Here is a 17952-nt window from a genome sequence, read left to right as displayed (position 1 = left end):
CGGCACTGACAGGAGCACTGGTAGCCCACATCAAGTTATGGACTAGGTCTGGGTACATTCTGGGTACCAACCACAATGTTAACTACCATCAACCACCCTAATGCTCAATACTTTAGCCTGCTTTGCTGCAATGTCCCTCAGATCAGAATTAATCCTTGCTGAAACACAACCCTGCTCCAGTTCTGTAGAAGGGATGAACATGGCCCAAAGCTGCACATGCATGGAGCAGCCTCCTGGCTGATAGAGTTTCTTTTGGTGGGCATCATGGGGGAGGGAACAGATGAATGGTAAATCCATCTTCTCACAAACCACCCCTGTAACCATCACCCCAGGGAGGAGGTGTGCTAGAGCCATTTCTGGAAAGCAACAAGAAATGCCAGCACCCTCCAGCACCATCCATACTGCACAGTCAGATCTATATGGTGAAACATCCCAGAGGACCTTATTGCAGAAAACCCCAACCTAGGAGCATCCCCTGAGGCAAGACTTGTGTTACCGCCAATGCTCAGAGCCACATAATGTTTCCAGTACATGAATACCTTCTATAACTTTAAAGCACTGGCCAGGGCCCTCCCCAGGAACATGAAGAAGATGGCTGCCTTCCCGTGACCCACTGAAGACCCAAGTCAGTCCTCTGCAGCTGTTTGTCTCCCCTGACCATACACAGTATTAAAGTGAAGTTTCAGAGCAGGACTGTAGCAGAGCAGGCTACAAGTCAAGATGCTGAGTAACTTGCCAAAGGGCAAATACACCAGGCCCACCCCACCAGCTTGCTCTGGGTCTTGTGTGGGTAACACAAACCAGGGGGCTGATTTTCTTCCAGCACTGTTAAAATAAATAAAAATAATACCCATAGCCTCACAGCATGGTTAGCATTGAAGATCTTTCTGGAAGAAAATGCCCTCTCACATCTTTGGCCTCTACCAGCCAGGCCAGTGGGGCAGCGTGGCTCAGTCATTGCCCCATACACATTGCCACCTCACAGGACTCACCCACCTCTCCCAGAGGCTGCTGAGTGATTCTTTATCCCTGATGGTTTTGAAGGGATGCTCAACGTGAGCAGCCCTCCTTGTGTGACAACACTTCAGTTTTAGTCAAACACAGCAGCACCCCAAACCGAAACCCTAAATGCTACCTATTTAGTACCCCAGCTAGTATCAACACCCATAGATTCCTTGTTTCTGCTTCTGCCTAAAATTAAAAGTTCATTCCACTTTTCAGGAGGAAATCAGCAGAGAAGCAGGGGTCAGTGCTGATGCATTATCCCCCATTAAACAACCTGCCTTTCAGTATCAGGTCTTTCAAAAGAAAACATTATGTATGCAGACAACCACTCTCCTTTCCCATGTTTGCCCTTCCAAATATCACTCAATTTCAAGCAAATTTGACAGTACACCAGTACTTTGTAGATATTCGGTGCAGACTGGTGAACAGAGAGGAAGGAAGATGTACTCGTCTTCCCTGAGGGTCCCACAGGACAATTCAGAAACCACCACCAGTGCAGAGAGGTTTCTGTCACTATAAGATCACAGATCTCACTCATGAGACAATTTGCCCACAGGACAAAGCCCCAGGAGAAGACATCTACTTCATTCTCTTGTCTATGGACTTCTTTTTCATTAGTAAGATTACCGCTCCCTAACCACACAACAAGGTTGTACCATTACCTCCCAGGCAGTTACCACAGTTTCTCTTTCCAGTGAAGCATGGCCAGTGCCAGAATGTAGACAACAACAAAAGTTCAGGATCCTGGTGTGTGTGTGTGTGTGTGTGTGTGTGTGTGTGTGGGTGTGTGTGTAAAAAGGGCTATCTCCATTTAGTCCACGTGACTGATCCCACTTCCACTGAAGCCAAATGTTTTCTCCATTTCAAGAGATCAACACAGGAGCAGGGAAGCAGCAAGTAAAAGGGAATAAAGAGCAGAAAAGCAGGAGGCTGGAGCTCAGGCGGCAGCAAACAAACAGGAAAAACACAACCACAAAACCTGGCAAATGATAGGGCTGTATGGTTAACCACATTTCTGTTGACCTGCACATTTCTTGACGCAGAGGGATTCGATTCATCACTGATGTGCCTCTAATGGAACAGACATGAAAATGACCTTCAAGAGACAACTTGCCACAGGATAACAGTGACAAATGCAGCCAGATAGTCATCTCCACCTTGTCTGCAGATGTGAGATGACATCCTGCAATACACTTGTGTCAAGAGAAAGAAAACGCTGCATGGCCATTTAAATGAGTTTGTCTGTAGGAAGAAGTCCCAACAGGGATCTAATTGACAGAGGGAAGAGTTCATAGCACGAGGTTACAAAGGGAGCTGTGCCTATGCATGCAGGGGTGTCCACTGTGTGGCCACATTGCTTAAGGAAACCACAAGCAATTCTGGTTTTAGAGGAAAAGGCACCATATTCTTGTAAAATTAAGCAGAGAGTAGATTTAGGACTTCTGTTGCTTTACAGAAATAAAGCTGAAAGACAACGCCGTCCATAAAGCAAGATATAAAAAAAATCCTTCACACAATTTTGCAAAGACAAAAGGAAAATGTGAGCCCACACCCAAAATACTGTGTGACAAGAATAATGTTATTCTGGATAAAAGTAATTCATGTGGTGGGCAGAAACCTAGGGCTGCAGAGGGAAAGACTGGAAGTGAAGTGTTTCTCTCTACTCCTGGCTTGCAGAGGAATAAAACAAGACCTCAGAACAACACAAATCCCACACAGTTGTGCATTACCAGAGCTGGGAATCCAAACAACAACATCTCTTCAGTGTCTTTATCTCTTGGGGTGAATGAAAATTAGTTGGCTGCTTTTTTGCGTTTGTTTGGCTTTTTGGAGGTTTTTTGGTGTTTGGGTTTTTTGTTTGTTTGTTTTGTTTTGGGGTTTTTTTTTAATTTCTTAAAATTTTTTTTAAGGACAATGTTTGGACAAAAGACAGTAACCTTTGGTGGGCACTTTTCTGTGGAAGATTTGTCTTTAAAATAATCTAGAAGTAACTTCCAGAAATTTAACTGAGCAAATCAGTCAAACTGTTTTGGCATAACAGAGCACCCAACAATGGGAGGCAGGAGGGGTGCTGACAGACCATGTGAGGGGCACACACACCAAAAAGGCCAGAGTTCACAAAGCAGGAATAACACCATGCAGGACAACGTTGAAAGGCCAGAGAAATCTTTCCATCACAAAACAAATATCCAAACTCTAGCTGAAATCTGCTCAGACCTGCCACAAGGATCCCCCGGCACCAGAGCAACCAACCCCATCTCTTGAGCAGTTATTATGAAGGTTCTTAACTTTGTCTTGTTCCTGGTCCTCTTCCTGGCTGGACCACTGCTAGCTGAGCACTCAGGCAGGGGGTTAGTGATGGAAGCTCAGCTCCTGCTACATTTTCTCCATTGTATTTGTACTTGACATCAAGACCCCTTCCAGTCCGCAATGCTGGACAAAGGAGATACCATACTGGCCCTGGAGCATAGAAGCATTTCAGAGGTATTTATTCCAGCCACAGACATGGCACTGGTTTATAACAACTAGGAGAGCAAAGCCATTTCTCACCCCTTTGAGCTTCAGTACTTCTCAGCTGTGGTATTTTTTCCTAAGTGGACACTTAAAACAAACGGGAAAGAAGAAGTGCTGGGACAGCTGCAGAAAAAGGGTAATAAATAAAACTCAGTACTAGGGCTGCCAGTGGTCAGCACTTGCAAGGAGAATAATAATGAATAAACAAACAAGGAACAAGGCCTTGCTATGAACTAAAGTTTCCCACTCTTCACCAGTCAGAAGACTGTCCCAAACCGTGTGTCATACAGAGGTTATAAGGACTCCAAACATAAATCCAAGCAGCATTCCTTCTTTCAAAACCCCCACATTTGCTAACCTAGAGCTCAGTTTGCTCTGTGGTAGATTCCTGCTCCCACCAGGCCGCTTTCCAGAAGGAAGAACAGATGTACTGAGTCACTGGATTACATACACACAAGTGAAAACAGATTTAACACCACCAACCTGATCCAGACTTAGTAAGCAAATTAATTTAGAAAACCCAAAACAAACTGAAATAATTCATTACAGCCATAGAAAGATTATTTTTCTACTCAAGCACCCGTGTTGTGCCCCTTTCAAGGAATGACACATTTTGGAGGAGAGTGGGAGAAGGATCAGAGTACTTATAAGCAAGGGCAACTCATCATGATGCAAAACTCTACAGCAGGCTTGTTCAGCATCTTCTCATAGCAGGATTGGAGGGAATGAGAATAACAAGTGTCAGCTAAGGTGATTCGAATGACCAAGATGGAAGAACAAGACTCATTTTAGATACAGAAATGTTTAATGGCATTAAAGTGCTACTTTAATGGGGACCATATGCTAACATTTAAACACAATTCCACTGCACTGCTAAATATGGTTGTCTTTATTTTTTATTTTATTTTACCTCTTTTTGCCCAATCCTACCTAAAACAATAAAATAAAATCTAACGGACTGAAATTAACAACCCATTCAAATCACCAATAAGTTATGAATTTTATAAAGCATTTTTTCATCTTTTTTTTTTTTTCTTAGTAATGAGGGGTAGTTAAATTACTTACGGATATACAAAGTTTCAAACAATGCCACAGGCGAGGACTCTATTAAGGTTTTTAAAACTTGGAAAACGAAATAATCCTGGCCATTAAAAAGACAAAAATAAAAAAAGCAAAGCCCTCAAAGTGCAGGTTAGAATGCTCATCTCCAAGAAAATTAGAAAACATTTGCTATGATAGCTCTTAACAGCACCTGCACAGGTAAGATGGCAAGGCCCTTGGGAACAGGACGTGCAGTCAAAACGTTACATTAACATGAGAGAGGTGCTGAGCTTAACTAGGTTAACTACTGGACTGGAACTTCAAAAGTCAGGAAAGGGAATGATTCTAAAAAGAAAACCAAAGAAACCCTCACCAAACCTGGCCTCTTTCAGCTAGCACAGCCTTCATCCATTGTGTGCATGGCAAAAAGCATCTTTGCATTTCATTGTGTCAAGTGCTTCATCAAAACAGAGATCTTTTCATGGCATAAATTCATATAAAAGACATCTAAGGTTTCATATGGACAAGCTCTAAAAAGACGCATCAGACTTGGGGTGTTTTCCCTCTCAACACATTTACAAATGTTTATCAAAAAATCTCTTCAAATAAAAAGGTCATAGTGGCTCAGTATCTGGGCATAACTGTACGGCATGTATCACCTCTCATGTGTGCTGGTTTCTTTCTGTCCTCAGCTGGCTGTGTGCCTGCGTGTGAGCACACATCTATCAGCAGATCTTCTGCCAGGGTCAGAGCCTGAGGCATGACACAGCCCATGATGTGCTGGTAGATTCTAAGTGTGTACCTCTTGCTTTAGCCAGGCATCAGAGGTACTTGCTTTTTAAATGATGTCCAACAGAAAGCTGAGCTGAATGGTGTTCTCTCCTCAACATCTCTCTTTGCCGCCCCTCTCCCTCTGAGCACAGAATGAGACGTTAATCATTACTGCCATTGTTATTCCTAGGCTATGTAAGCCTTTTTAGATTTCCTAATACAACATTGGATTGTGATAAATAAAGTGTAGGACACGGTCCTTTCAGGACGACAAAAGCCCTTCAGAAGGGCCTAAACTAGGTTGTTCAACTTGAATGCAATATAAGAAATTCTGACATTTTTCAGATCTTGTGACAGAAAGAGAGGGACGAGTCTATAGTATCCTCTTTCAAACAAATAAATTCAAAACAAAGTGTTTCATCTCTAGGGTCTAGATCCAGGTCCCACAGAAACAAATGGATTTCACTGAATTCAGAAGGACTACTGTGTTTGTTCTAACTTTTTGCCAGCAGGAATTGGGATCGGTAACATGACTAAATGAACAGGTGAGTTTCTGTGAAGACTTCCTTTACCCAAAAAGCTTTATATACAGGTCTCTCCAGGACTAGCTGTCAATGTGTCATTTCTGAAAGAGGATACTGGCATCTACAACCCAGTTTGATCACCCCAGTGAAATCATTCACCCTGCACTGCTGTCTCACTTGGTTCTAGGAAGCAAAGGAGAGCTTGACACTGGCGCTGGAGTAACCCTCGTCACTCCCGATACTCTGCAAGCTGCTGTGATCATCAATGTCACTGATGCTGGTTGTGCTGATATTGTCCACTTCTCCATGGGAGAACTCTGTGCTTTCAACGTCCACTTCAATCTCTTCTGAAATGGAAAATGAGAGAAACACACAAGTTAGCACCACAGACCCAACTGTTCCCTTTTCCAGCCAGCAAGCTGCTGGGACCTTCCCCAGTCAGTGCGCCAAGCAAGAAGACGTTTGGTGTTCTCCCTGGAATGAGACAGGCTGTAGACATGATTTATAAAAAGACAAGACATCAGCTTGGAGTTTTCCTGAGGGACTTGGCAAAGGGGTTTGACTCCTCCAGCATGCAGGCCACACTATCAGCACTAGATGGGCCACCCCCCACACTGAACTTGTCCTGCTGCCTCTTTCTTTGGAGCTCTGCTACCCCCATGCTAGAAACAAAAATAGATAAACCACAGGGCAACAGAGAAAATGGAGAAGAAAGTTCCCCCCCTGAAACATGCTATTTCCTTGATGTTACATTACCAAAAGTTTGTACCACTTATATGGGACATTACTATGGGGATCTGGGTTACTGTCAAAGATCCTTATTTTAAAGAAAGACATAGAAAGCAGAGATCTAGTTAACTGGGTATCTTGGTTACCATACAATTTAGGAATCTCATAAAAGGTGGTTGTTTTTTTTGAAGTACAGACTTGCACCCAAAATATACAGCATCTTTGGAGCTGTCAGTAAAGAGCAAACCATCTATCGTGCCTAAATATCTCCCCACAGCAGAGATATTTAAAAAGAAAAAACTATATGAATTCAGTTAGCCATTCAGATTATCTCTATCCATTTTTAACTGAGAAGATGAACAAAAAAACAGAGAGTCGTGTACGTAGCTTGACCCCAAGAAGTTTAAGAGGCAATTTCCTTGGTTCTGTTTGCTTGGTTATACCATGGTACCTTGGTTTACTATGGCCAAAATACAGCATGAGAAGCTGGATGATGCTTTGCAACACGTGTTCTAGTCCCACTAATGTCTGCTTAGATTATCCTCTTCCTATTGCTGAGAGATTCAGCAGACCAAAGAGCACAACAGAGATCTCAACTTTACCATCAGGTATTTAGCTACCATCTTGTGATCACGTTATTTTTTCCTTACTAATGTTTCGGTATTTTAGAGAGCTTTTCAGAGCAACTTTTAATGCCACAGAAATCAGCTCCAGTTGACAGTAACACTTCTTCCAGACTTAGAACTGAACTGTTCACATGTGTGTACGTGTGTACATGCACGTCTGTGAGCAAAATCAGTGGCCTAAAAATACCAAAGAAGGGGGTAGCTGAGAGACAAGAAATTGATACATCTCATGCCCTTATTTCACCAAGTGCTGGGGATTCAGAGCTGCTTGAGCAATACCCACCTCGCTCTGAGTCCGAGCGATCCGAGGAAATGGTAGATCCAATGCTGTCCATTCGTATTCGCTCTATCTCCTGAGGACCCTGTAGCTGTTCCAGTCTTCTCTTTAGGAATCTTTGTTCTCGTTCCAGGTTCTCAAGCTGGTGCTGGCTTCTCCTCTCAGCCTCTTCAAGTTTCTGACATGATCAAATATGACTCAGTAATTAGTTTCTTTTTTTATGCCCTCCCTCCCACCTCCACTGCCCAGCCACCTGCTCTGCTTAGACCTTCCCAGGTCCCAGAAGGATTTAAGGTGCAAAAGAGCCCTGAATCAAGCTGCCGTGCAGTCTTCATGAACTATGCTGTCTCCTCACATCTTTCCTATTTTCCACGTCCTGACAAATCATAAGCATTAGTGTAAGAGCACATAGTCTCTGAGGACAAAACCTCTCCACGGGTAACACTGAATTGTAGCAGCTCGTGGGTCATTCCACAGGGGTTCAGCCACTTGCATTACCAAATCCGTCCACCAAGTGGCCTCAATTCCCTTATCCAAACCAGCGCAGGGTTTGTTATCATCCACTGTACCGTAAAAACGTGCCCTGGGAGTTCTTGTGTTCCTTACTGCATGGTTTAGTAGGATTTCTCAGAAGCAGTTTTCTGTTCAGTAAGTGATTTACATAACCTACTACAGATTTCTTTGATCACAGCTGGGAAATCTACCAGAGTACTGTTCTTTGTTTCCAACATCTAAGCACATTGCATAAGGAAGAGTCATTCCAGGCTAACGCTGTCCCTTTGGCAGTGTTTTTTCTCCTCCACCATCCACCCTCCCTCCCACTATCCTGACTTGCAACGAAGTCTTTCAGCCTCCTCCAGATACTGACAATGCTGCATTTTCTCATCATGCTTTGCTTTGCCAAAATCTAGAATCTAGAGGAGTGCTGGGCTAGCTGGCAGGTCCACACGTGAAACCCCAGCAAGCCAATCCTGTCTCACACTTTTGTGGTTCATGATAATGCTTCGGCAGTGGAAACTCACTAGCACATCAGGAAAAAAAAAAGCTGCATTTCCCATCAAAATGCAGTCATTCAGCAGTAGCTATGCTGTTCTTTAAAGAGATGCAGCTGTCAATGAACCATCACAACACAGAACAAGACCTCTGCTCTCCAAGTCTATCATTTCTGTAGTTAACGGAGTTCATTATGGACCCTTCTTAACAATGTGGCTTGTAGCAGTGATAAATGATTAACAAAGGGGGCAAGGTTTGCTTTTTCTTTTTTTCTTTTTTCTTTTTTTTTTTTTTTTTAATTAATTAAAAAAAAAAAGGCATTAGTCTCCTTCAGCAGAGCTACCTCTAGGCAATAGGAGCTAGTGATTGCACGGCCCTTCACAACAGCCCAGACTGCAAGCAGCTGGGAAAAGCTGCTCTTACCTTGATATGCGCTTTGGCTTTGTTGAGCAGCCCAAGTGTAGTGTGCCTGGTGCAGTCTGGTCCCAGTGGTATCAGAACTTTTAAGCGTTCCAGACAGCGGCGCAGGTGAGCTCGGCTGCAAGGGGAGAGGAGGAGGGTCAGAGCTATGCATTCAGAAAGGCAATGTCATTCCTGTCTCTGCTTCCCTCCTGCAAGGCAGTTTTCATGTTTCTCTCCACACATGACAAGGTTCCCCTCAGGTACCAGGACAGACTGTCACTAAGCTATTTACACTGCAAACATCAGCTGCTCAGCAATACTTTCATTATTGCTAACCTCTGACAGACACTGTTTATTTTCTTGCTGTCTGAACTGATAATCTGACTCATCTGGATGAACCTTGTGCAGGGGCAAGGCACCCAGGCAAATGGCACAAGTATCTCATAGGTTCCCTCTGTCTCAGCTATTTGCTGTCTGTTTTGCTGAGAAGCACTTCTGTGAAAGCATCCCTGAATGACTGCTGTCCCCTGGACACTTGTGCCCTGCTGGCTTGGGAACATTTGCTATGAACTGATCTAAGATCAGTGAGAAAAAATTGTCAGCCCAAAACACCCAAACAATCCCTGCTGGTAGTTAAAGGAGCTAAAAGGATGGTAGTTCTCAAGAACTGCACTCTTACTCCTTCTTAGGTCCAGGTCTGAATAGTTGCTGGGGTGCAATGTCTGTGGGAACAATAGAACCCAAGACCTTCCCCTGGGCAGTCTTCTGACCTTGGCTCACATCTACAAAGACAGGCTCAAGCAGGACAGTACTGTTGATGATATGAGCCATTTTCTGCAGAATATGGAAATATATTCTGTGTAAAATGGTTCAGGCAGCAGTGGCAAAGCACATCGACCTCACGCTGCACAGGAAAATTGTTCCTGCTGTCTCCTCCTCTGTATCATGAATGCAGGAATGAACAGCAGATTTATCAAAAACTATCAAGTGTGGGTTGCCTTTTCCCCCTCCCTCTCTCTTTCCCAGACATTAATGATTTATGTCCAAACTTGTCATCCCAATCAATAACACAATGACATCAGCTCCATCATTCACATGCGATGAACACCGGTGCAAAAGAGTCCTGAAAGCCCAACCCAGCCCCTCCTCATGCACAAAGAAACTGAATCATAGCCTGATCCATCTCAATGCAGGAGAAGGAAAAAAAAAGGGGGAAAAAAAAAAAAGAAAAAAAAAAGAGCAGGGACACTTCATTTTCATTTGTTTTTCAAATTCACTATTGCACCCAGTTTGAAAGGGGTGGGGGAGAGGAGTCTGTAATCAGGCAATTATGTCAGTGACAAGCAAGGATGATTAAGGGTGGAAGGGTCAGGGGTTTTGCTGATGAACTGTCAGCACAGGGCAGTGTTCACCAGCAGTGCTGTAGCTGTGAGCTCCTCACTGTTGCTATTATAAATCTCTTTACAAAAGGTCCATCATTCTGTCTCAAGCACAGCCACAGGGCTGCATATGACCAGCAAAGGCCTCAATGAAACGTGCTTTTCATTAGATGTTAACTACTGAGGGGTAGAGAATGGGAAATCATAATCCAAAAATGCCAAACTGAAAAAATAATAATCACCTCAATCTAGCTCATCTTTTACTTCTCAGCTTGCTCTTGAGCAAACCCTGCTGACACAGAACCATGAAATGGTTAGGTCCCTTCCAACCCCTGCCATTCTACAACATTAAAGCCATATGGCTTACACGGGGGGAATTTTTTCTGCTGCAAGCCCATTTTCTATGTAGAACTTGATCAACAGTAGTTGCGTGCACCACTACAGGTATAGTATGTCCCATGACAACCTACAGGGACAGTACTGTAGTTTTTCTTTTTCACACTGGTGTTGTAGTTCATGTTATCCCAGGGGAGACTGGACAGCGACTTGCAGCAGCTAGAGAAAGGAAGAGAAGGAGCATCTGATAAAGACACTCTGGGTTTTGAACCCATTTTTTGGCTATGCCACAGTTTTCCTATACAGCCAGAGAGGCAAGTCATGGAGTCAGACCTGTCAGAGTACAGGCATCAAGCTGCAGCACAGAGCAGCATCTGCTTCTTCACAGCACCAGTGTGAGTACCAGCCACACACTTCACCTGCAGGATCAGCCAGAGGTAAAATCCAGCTGGAGCAGAGCTCAAGGTGTATGCAGAGATCAGGGGCTGAGGAGCAGGGCCAGTTCCACCCAACAAGGGACTTCCTCCAGAGAAACTGCTGCAGGCAGGGACCACAGACTGTGGGCAGCTCCCAGCCCATGGTGATAACTGAATTATTTGTGAAACAAAACGTCTAGGGAATCAACACCTAACCAGCACAACAAACGCATCACAGTCCACTTCTGGATGCAGGAAGAAATGGACAACACATCTACACCTTGGACTTTGGGCTGAGACTCAGCACTGGAGGTTTTACCCTGAACCAGGGAAGGTGCTGGAGCAGGAACTGTGATTCCTGGAACTGGCTGTCAGCTTTGGGCAGGAGGGAGCACTGGCTGGATTGCTGAGACAGTGCTTATAAAGGATGGCACTGAGCTGCCACATCGGAAACAAGGTTACGTGCAGACTCAATGAGATGTTAAGCACTTGAAAGCTGTATGTAAAGATCCAGCCATGTAATAAACTCTGGGCATTGAAACCCTTCCCATTGTTCTCCAGGACCATGGTGGATTGAAGGCTACCATGCTCTTGGAAGGCTACTGTGCTCTGCAGGCTCCTGACAGGGCAGGGAAAGGACAAAGTAGGGGGTCTGTTCTCCTAAGGACACTGGAAAAGCTGGCAGAAAGCTATTTCCTCAGCATGTTTGGTCCCAGAGGGGACATTCCCCCCGTTCCACATGGGCTCTTAAAGCCCAGAAGACTGGTCCAGGCTCATGTGGAAGGTTTTCAGAGAAGCCACTACTACCCACACTTCTGCTGGCCACCCAACAAGGGCCATGGCCTGCAGCAGGGGTGATGGGCTCTGCTGGCACACCAGAGGGTACAGAGGCATCAGGAGGGGACACCTGCCTGTGACACAGGGCATGACTGCAAGCTCATAAGCTCAAGGCAGCACATAGTATGGCTCAGGAAAGGAAGACCCTGCAGGGGCAGGTGGAGCTGTCTGAGCAGAGGCAGGTTTGGAAGACAATTGACCAAAGCGATCAGTTCTGTGCTGCTGTTGGATTTTCCCCTTCTTTTGCACTCAGAGCTGAGCCACACTGGGTCTTGACATCACTGCAAAAGTCAGCACATTTATACCTCCAACCACAGCCTAAAGGAGGGAAATGCACAGGGCTTTGCATCAGCATCCAGCATCATGCCAACCTGGGTGCTCAGGCTGGTGGAGATCAAGAAGAGCCCAGGCCCTTCTGTCCCAGCAGTCCCCTCCTGCTGCTGGAGATGACACTGGCAAAGCTGCTCAGGAGCTGCTCAGGAACGTGGTGCAGGAGCCACCAAACCTGCAAACAGTCCTGGCACAGGAGCCTGGTACTTTCCTTCAGAGATCAAATCAAACACCTTCCCCAGCTCTCGCCCTTCTGCAGTGCTCAACACCTTGCACCTTTTTGTTTTAAAATTCTAACTTGCTCACAGCCCCTGACCTCTCTCAACTTCCAACAGCTCAAGTGGATCATGATGGGTTCTTTAAACCCCAGAGCACACAGGCAGGTCTGGCACACTGCTAGGTGGCTTGAGTAAAGCCCCAAATGAAACCCCAGAGCTCCAAGGCATCACAGCAAACTCAGCTAAAGGACCATTTCAGAGGGAAGGCACTCGCACACCTCTTCATCTCCCTTACCAACTCCTGGAGCTGTTCCTGGACAGCTGTAATCCCACAGGTCAGGCCACAACTTGAATGTCTTTTCTCCTTGTTTACCTGGACTCTGTTGCAACATGGCTTTGACAGTGCTGCAGGCTCTTGTATTCAAGGAAAATACCAGCATTGTGCAGGCTGCAGCCAGAGCCAGACGGCTCTCCGTGTAAACCACTGGATTATGCCAATATTTGACGCATCTGCCAATATCTGGAAAAACAACTCTAAATGCCCATATTGTTATGTAACAGAGAAACAACTCGGGCTTGGAGCAAAGGGCTGCTGCCTCTTGCTGCCTGGATCCCAGGGAAGAGAGAGGATGTCAGAAACAGAATTCCAGTTTCAGCTGAAGTCGAAGTGTTTGCATGCTTGCTGCCGGGTAGAAGGGAGAAGCTGGAGCCCATTGTCCTACCTAAGTGGCCTTGTAAAAAAATCAGGCTGTCACAGCAGCTTTCTGAGGACTTGCTAAGTGCTGAATATGCTGAAGAAGGAATTAATGAAGGATTTGAAGGGAGGGGGTTCTCCTCTTTCCCAGGAGATCAGCCTGGTGCCCACCTCCTGCTTGTTGGCCTGATGAGGGGAAAGATTCTGAAATTCCCATGTGGGTAAAGGAGCAACGCAACCAAGAGCCTAACACACAGCTCTTTGTCCCAAAGAGCTAAGGTACCTTTTATCCTGTTCCACCTGGCAACTCCATCTAGGGCAGAATCCCTCTGCTGATTCTGCTTCCTCCCCTTTGCAGTGCCACGAGAAGCCCAGAAACAAATTCTTCTGGGACATGGAAGGTAAGTAGAGCAAGGATGCCCTCTCTTTTCTGCCAGGAACTGCTGTGGGAAAACGTATGCCATTCCTTAAATAGATGGGCCAAGAGACTGAAGCAGAAGAGGGCTGAGCAAGCCCCATAACCCCACCTGCTGATCCACAACAAGCTGTACATGGCTGTACATGGAAGGAGGAGGTGCTATCCCCTGAGATGGCAGATCCACTGCTGGCCACTGGGCATGTGCTTGCTGTTCTCCCCCCCTTTCACAAGGGAGAGCTTCAGATTGTGAGTGGATTACCTACTTCTACCCCCACAGCTCCCCTGCAGGCCTGATCCCCAGACCCTCTGTGCTGAGCCTCTCTCAGAGCAGAGCTTGGCCATTGCTCCATGCAGCCCCTCCTTGCACTTGGCTCTGCCTGGCTGCAGAGGGCTGCAATTTCACAGCCTGCTCTCCTCTCCTCTCCAGCTCCCAATGACATCATCTGCTCTGATTATATAAAGCATGGGGAGGAAGCCTCTATTTATGCATGCTTTTTGCTCATAGCTCCAGCTGTCTCACTGTACAGCACGCACCCAAATCCTACTGCAGGATTTGGGCTCCCTTTTCAAAACCTTTTCAAAACTGCACTGCAGAAAAAGGTGTGGGTGAAGGGAAAAAAAAATATTCTCCTTTTCTTTTCCTCACTCCTCTGAGGACATTTTTGAGGGGGTTGGGATCAACTTACCCCACCACTCTGCACTTCAGCAAGCTGGGCACAAACCCATCAGACTCTTCCCCTGCCATGGAAGTCCCCAAAAACCTGAAGGACATGGTGGTGGCAGCTCCAAGCTCTGTGTCTGCTACCTACCTTCAGGGCTTGAGGAGCTCTCTGCAAGGGCCAGCCCAGGGCTGGAAGGCCACTGCTGCAGCAACAGATGCAGTCACCCCTGAATGTGAACATCCCAGGAGTGGCTGCAGGTTCTTTGCTAGGGCAGGTTCTGGGTTTGTGAGGTTTTTATTCCCAGCTTTCCACCATGAGCAGAAGCGATGGAAGCTGAAACAAGAAACTTTCTCTCCTGAGGAGTAAGTCAAACACATGCGCACACTCAGCTCTGAAAGCAGCAGATTTACCAGATTCAGCACTATCTGCCTGTGAGACACTGCTCACAAACTTTGCTCAATCAAGGCCTGAACATCTGCAATGCACACACACACACACACACTCTCCCCATCTTTAAAAGATTAAGCCTCCCTCCCAGCAGGAAATGACCAACAAGCCTCCAACAGCCTTTCAAAATGCTGATGTCTGATTTTAGTATGTTTAAAATAAGAAAGCATCCAAGGAAACAGAGAAGAATTTCCCAGATATTTTTGTACCATGCCCACAGGTCTATAGGGCTTGAATTCAACAGTGGATGTTAAGCACATGCTTAACATTAGGAATATGCTCAAGTCCCACTAAGGCTAAATCAGACACTTGATCTTTAAGAGATGTTAAAAAAACAACCAAACAGAAAGAACCCAGAAAGAAGATCCTAACATCGCAAAGGGCATTATCATTCTTCTCCTCTGGCCTCCTCCTCTACCCTCTACACCTTTTCAAAGTAGAGTCTGACTTAAGCCTGCAATCATAAACTAACAACTTTGGGTTTCAGAGCTAATAGATTGCTTAAAAAATTCAAAAGGGATCCCTGGTTAAAGAAAGCAATTCCTGGTGAAATGCAAGTGACCTCACATCAATAATTAATTGGATGAGAATGATTTTGAGATAAAAGTAATGAGAAACACATGTAAAAAAACCCCCACAGAACAGGGGGAAATGGGGAAATACACAGTTTCATTCTAAAAGCAATTCACAGGCTTATCAAACAGCCAGCATAACACTCGATGTTTTTTTCCTCACTCCTGTTTCTAGCCCCCAGCCCTCTCTGGAAGGGTGTCTACCCCGTTTTACTGAATGTTTGTCTGGAAGAGGATGTTTTACCAAGCAGCTGGATGAGGAATGGGGAGGCTGAGCCCGTGTTGCTGTGCTGCAGAGGGTTATGCAATCCCTGCCAGCCCTCCAGCCACCCAATAAAGCTGCGGTGGCACCCAGCCAGCCCGCAATAAACACCCTGGCATCCACTCACCCCGGTTCCACGGGACACCAGAGACCAAATACACATTTGAGAAGGAAATCTGGCTCAGAAAGAGGCAGTTAAAAGTTAATATTCTTCACCTGAGCTGTGAAATCATTCAGAACGAGCCGTGCTTTCTGATTTTAAATCAGGTCTCTCCACACAATTGTTTTCCTGCATATGCTCCCAGCTGAAGGAGATGGTTGCTTGTTTGCCTCTGGGTTTCCAGTCAATTTCTACCGATGGTTCCCTGGCATATAGGAGTATTTGTATTGCAAATATGTACCATGAAAAAGCAATTGGAAAAAATAAACAGAACAAACGAAAAGAAAGCTGTTAGATCTTTACATTTTCAAGCCTTTCTGTCATTTAAGATAAAGAAAGAAATGAAAATTTAAGACCAACAATAAAAAGACTTGGCAATGTATTATAGATAGGAGTATAAAGGAACAAAAAAGTTCTATGGGCAACATTTTCAGCCTGATCTTCACCTTATGCAGATGGTTCTGATATGGTTAAGATAAACATACATCCAACTGCATTCTCAAATCAAGGGCAGATGAAAAACAAACAAAAAATGAAGAGACTATGATCAAACAATAGTAAGAACAGTAACTGTAGTAAAACAACAAAAAAAAAACACCTAAGGCAATTCAGCTTTTTAGTCAGACAGATCAAGTCAGACTCTGCCTGCTGACAAGCTACAGAACAGAGAGATAACTGGTGGTACAGTGCTCAAGAAAGCAGCATGCTGATTGAAACAATGGACTGATACACTCTGCAATAGAAGTGTTTCATCCAAAGACCACCTCAGTCACAAAACCAAGACAAGGTATGATGGGAAAGGAAGCATCTTATTGAACAACTGAAATACTTGGAAAAAAGAGCCAGTTTTGTAGCACACAAACCGTTCTCCATATCTGCAGCAGTAGCTGCAATCCTTAAAGTAAACATAAAAGGATTTTAACTTATAACTCTCAGTTGTAAACTTTGAAAGAGGCTGTCCTACAAACCCTGCCCTGATTGTCCTCAAGCCCTGAATGTCCTTCCACCACAGATATGGCCAAGCACACCCCCACAGGCACACAGACATTACCTCTAACCCTGACTCCTCTAGATGGGAACCCTCATCACTGATTTCAAATCTGGATGAGCTTCAGGCTCTTGGCAAACAGAGGCTGCAGAATCAACAACCCTTGTGCCAAATGGTCCAGTCCAACATGGGCCTTTCTGGCCTTCTACTGCAGTCTGGAAGGATTCATGCTCTCCCTACCTTCTCTCGACATCACACAACTGTCAAGGTCTCACTCCTTTCCTCAGATCCTTCTGGGTTTAAAACTGATTATTGAAAGGGCTCTCCTAATTTTGTTACTATTTTGAAGGCAAATTAATTACTTCAAGGCTTTCCAAAATAAAAAGAAGAGAGTGATGGAAGGAGTGGAAATCAGGCAGTCTGCAGTTCCTTGATGAAATACAGGGGATCTGGCTGAATGATGTGGCTTTCCTACAGGACAGGTGTGTCCTGGGCTGCAGTATGGAAGGATACCAGACACTTTTTGCTGTATCTCCCACAGGCTGATCAGCCTGTCCACACTGTGCAGGCATTAAGTGTAAATCATGTTGTTCAGTGGGTGCAGGGGTTGGCCTACACCTTGAATTATGTGGACATGTGAGAGAGCTTCCACTTCCAGGATTCAAGGCCCCAGCACTGCAGACACAGCTGTGAAAAGGACACTTTTGGGAGACTTGGGGTCCTACTCTCATCTAAGAGGGCATTTCAGTATTTGTCATCTCACACTGAATCTCTATTACTTTTCACTTTCTCCTCTGACCAGCACTGCAAGGCTGGACTGTTTACTCCAGTCAGCCATCACTATCCACCATCCTTCAGCCTTCCCAGTTTTGGTTTTTTTTATTCATCCTCTTCTTGGACAGTCTCTTGGATTGGAAACTCTTTGGAACAAGAATACAGTTGCCAAATGTACTGATGTCTGTACAGGATCCTGTGACTGCACTCAGAAATCCTAAATCAAGCAGATCCCAAATGATTTGACTAGAGCAAAATTATTCTTCTGAAGCTGAAGTGATATATCTGGGACTGTTTTTATTCACACAACAAATTCTGGGCCTTTGGGTCCTATTTGTTGCTTATCTTGAAGTTTTTCTCTTTGAACTAAAGGGCTGGAATACAGAAGCTTCATTTAAATGAATAAAATAATAATAAAAAAGGAGACCATCTGTAATCCTGTGACTTCCAAAACTAGGATGGCTTAAAAGAAATGGCAAAAATATTTGAATACAGATGCTCACAATAATGAAAATTATATCATTTTGGAAGGTTCCTCCTCCAGAATGAACTCACAGCTGTTTAGTAACATGACTGC

The 17952-nt window shown here is 44.9% G+C and overlaps 1 protein-coding gene across 2 annotated transcripts in view; it reads right to left on the bottom strand.

Annotated features, from left to right (window-relative positions):
* Positions 1-4304: 4304 nt before the first annotated feature.
* The window catches only part of MXI1 (MAX interactor 1, dimerization protein), a 58170-nt gene continuing 44522 nt past the window's right edge, over positions 4305-17952 (bottom strand). For both annotated transcript variants that reach the window (XM_030453672.1, XM_030453673.1), the window contains exons 4-6: positions 8904-9018; positions 7494-7665; positions 4305-6202 (exon numbers count right to left, since the gene is read on the bottom strand). In XM_030453672.1, coding sequence (XP_030309532.1) covers positions 6039-6202; positions 7494-7665; positions 8904-9018 — 451 coding nt within the window. In that variant the 3' untranslated portion in view covers positions 4305-6038. The remainder of the gene's footprint in view (positions 6203-7493; positions 7666-8903; positions 9019-17952) is intronic.

Source organism: Calypte anna, chromosome 6 (assembly GCF_003957555.1).
Source record: "Calypte anna isolate BGI_N300 chromosome 6, bCalAnn1_v1.p, whole genome shotgun sequence".
NCBI classification, from domain to species: Eukaryota; Metazoa; Chordata; class Aves; order Apodiformes; family Trochilidae; genus Calypte; species Calypte anna.
Note: the sequence above shows the minus strand (reverse complement) of the source record. Positions and strands in the feature narration are given on the sequence as shown.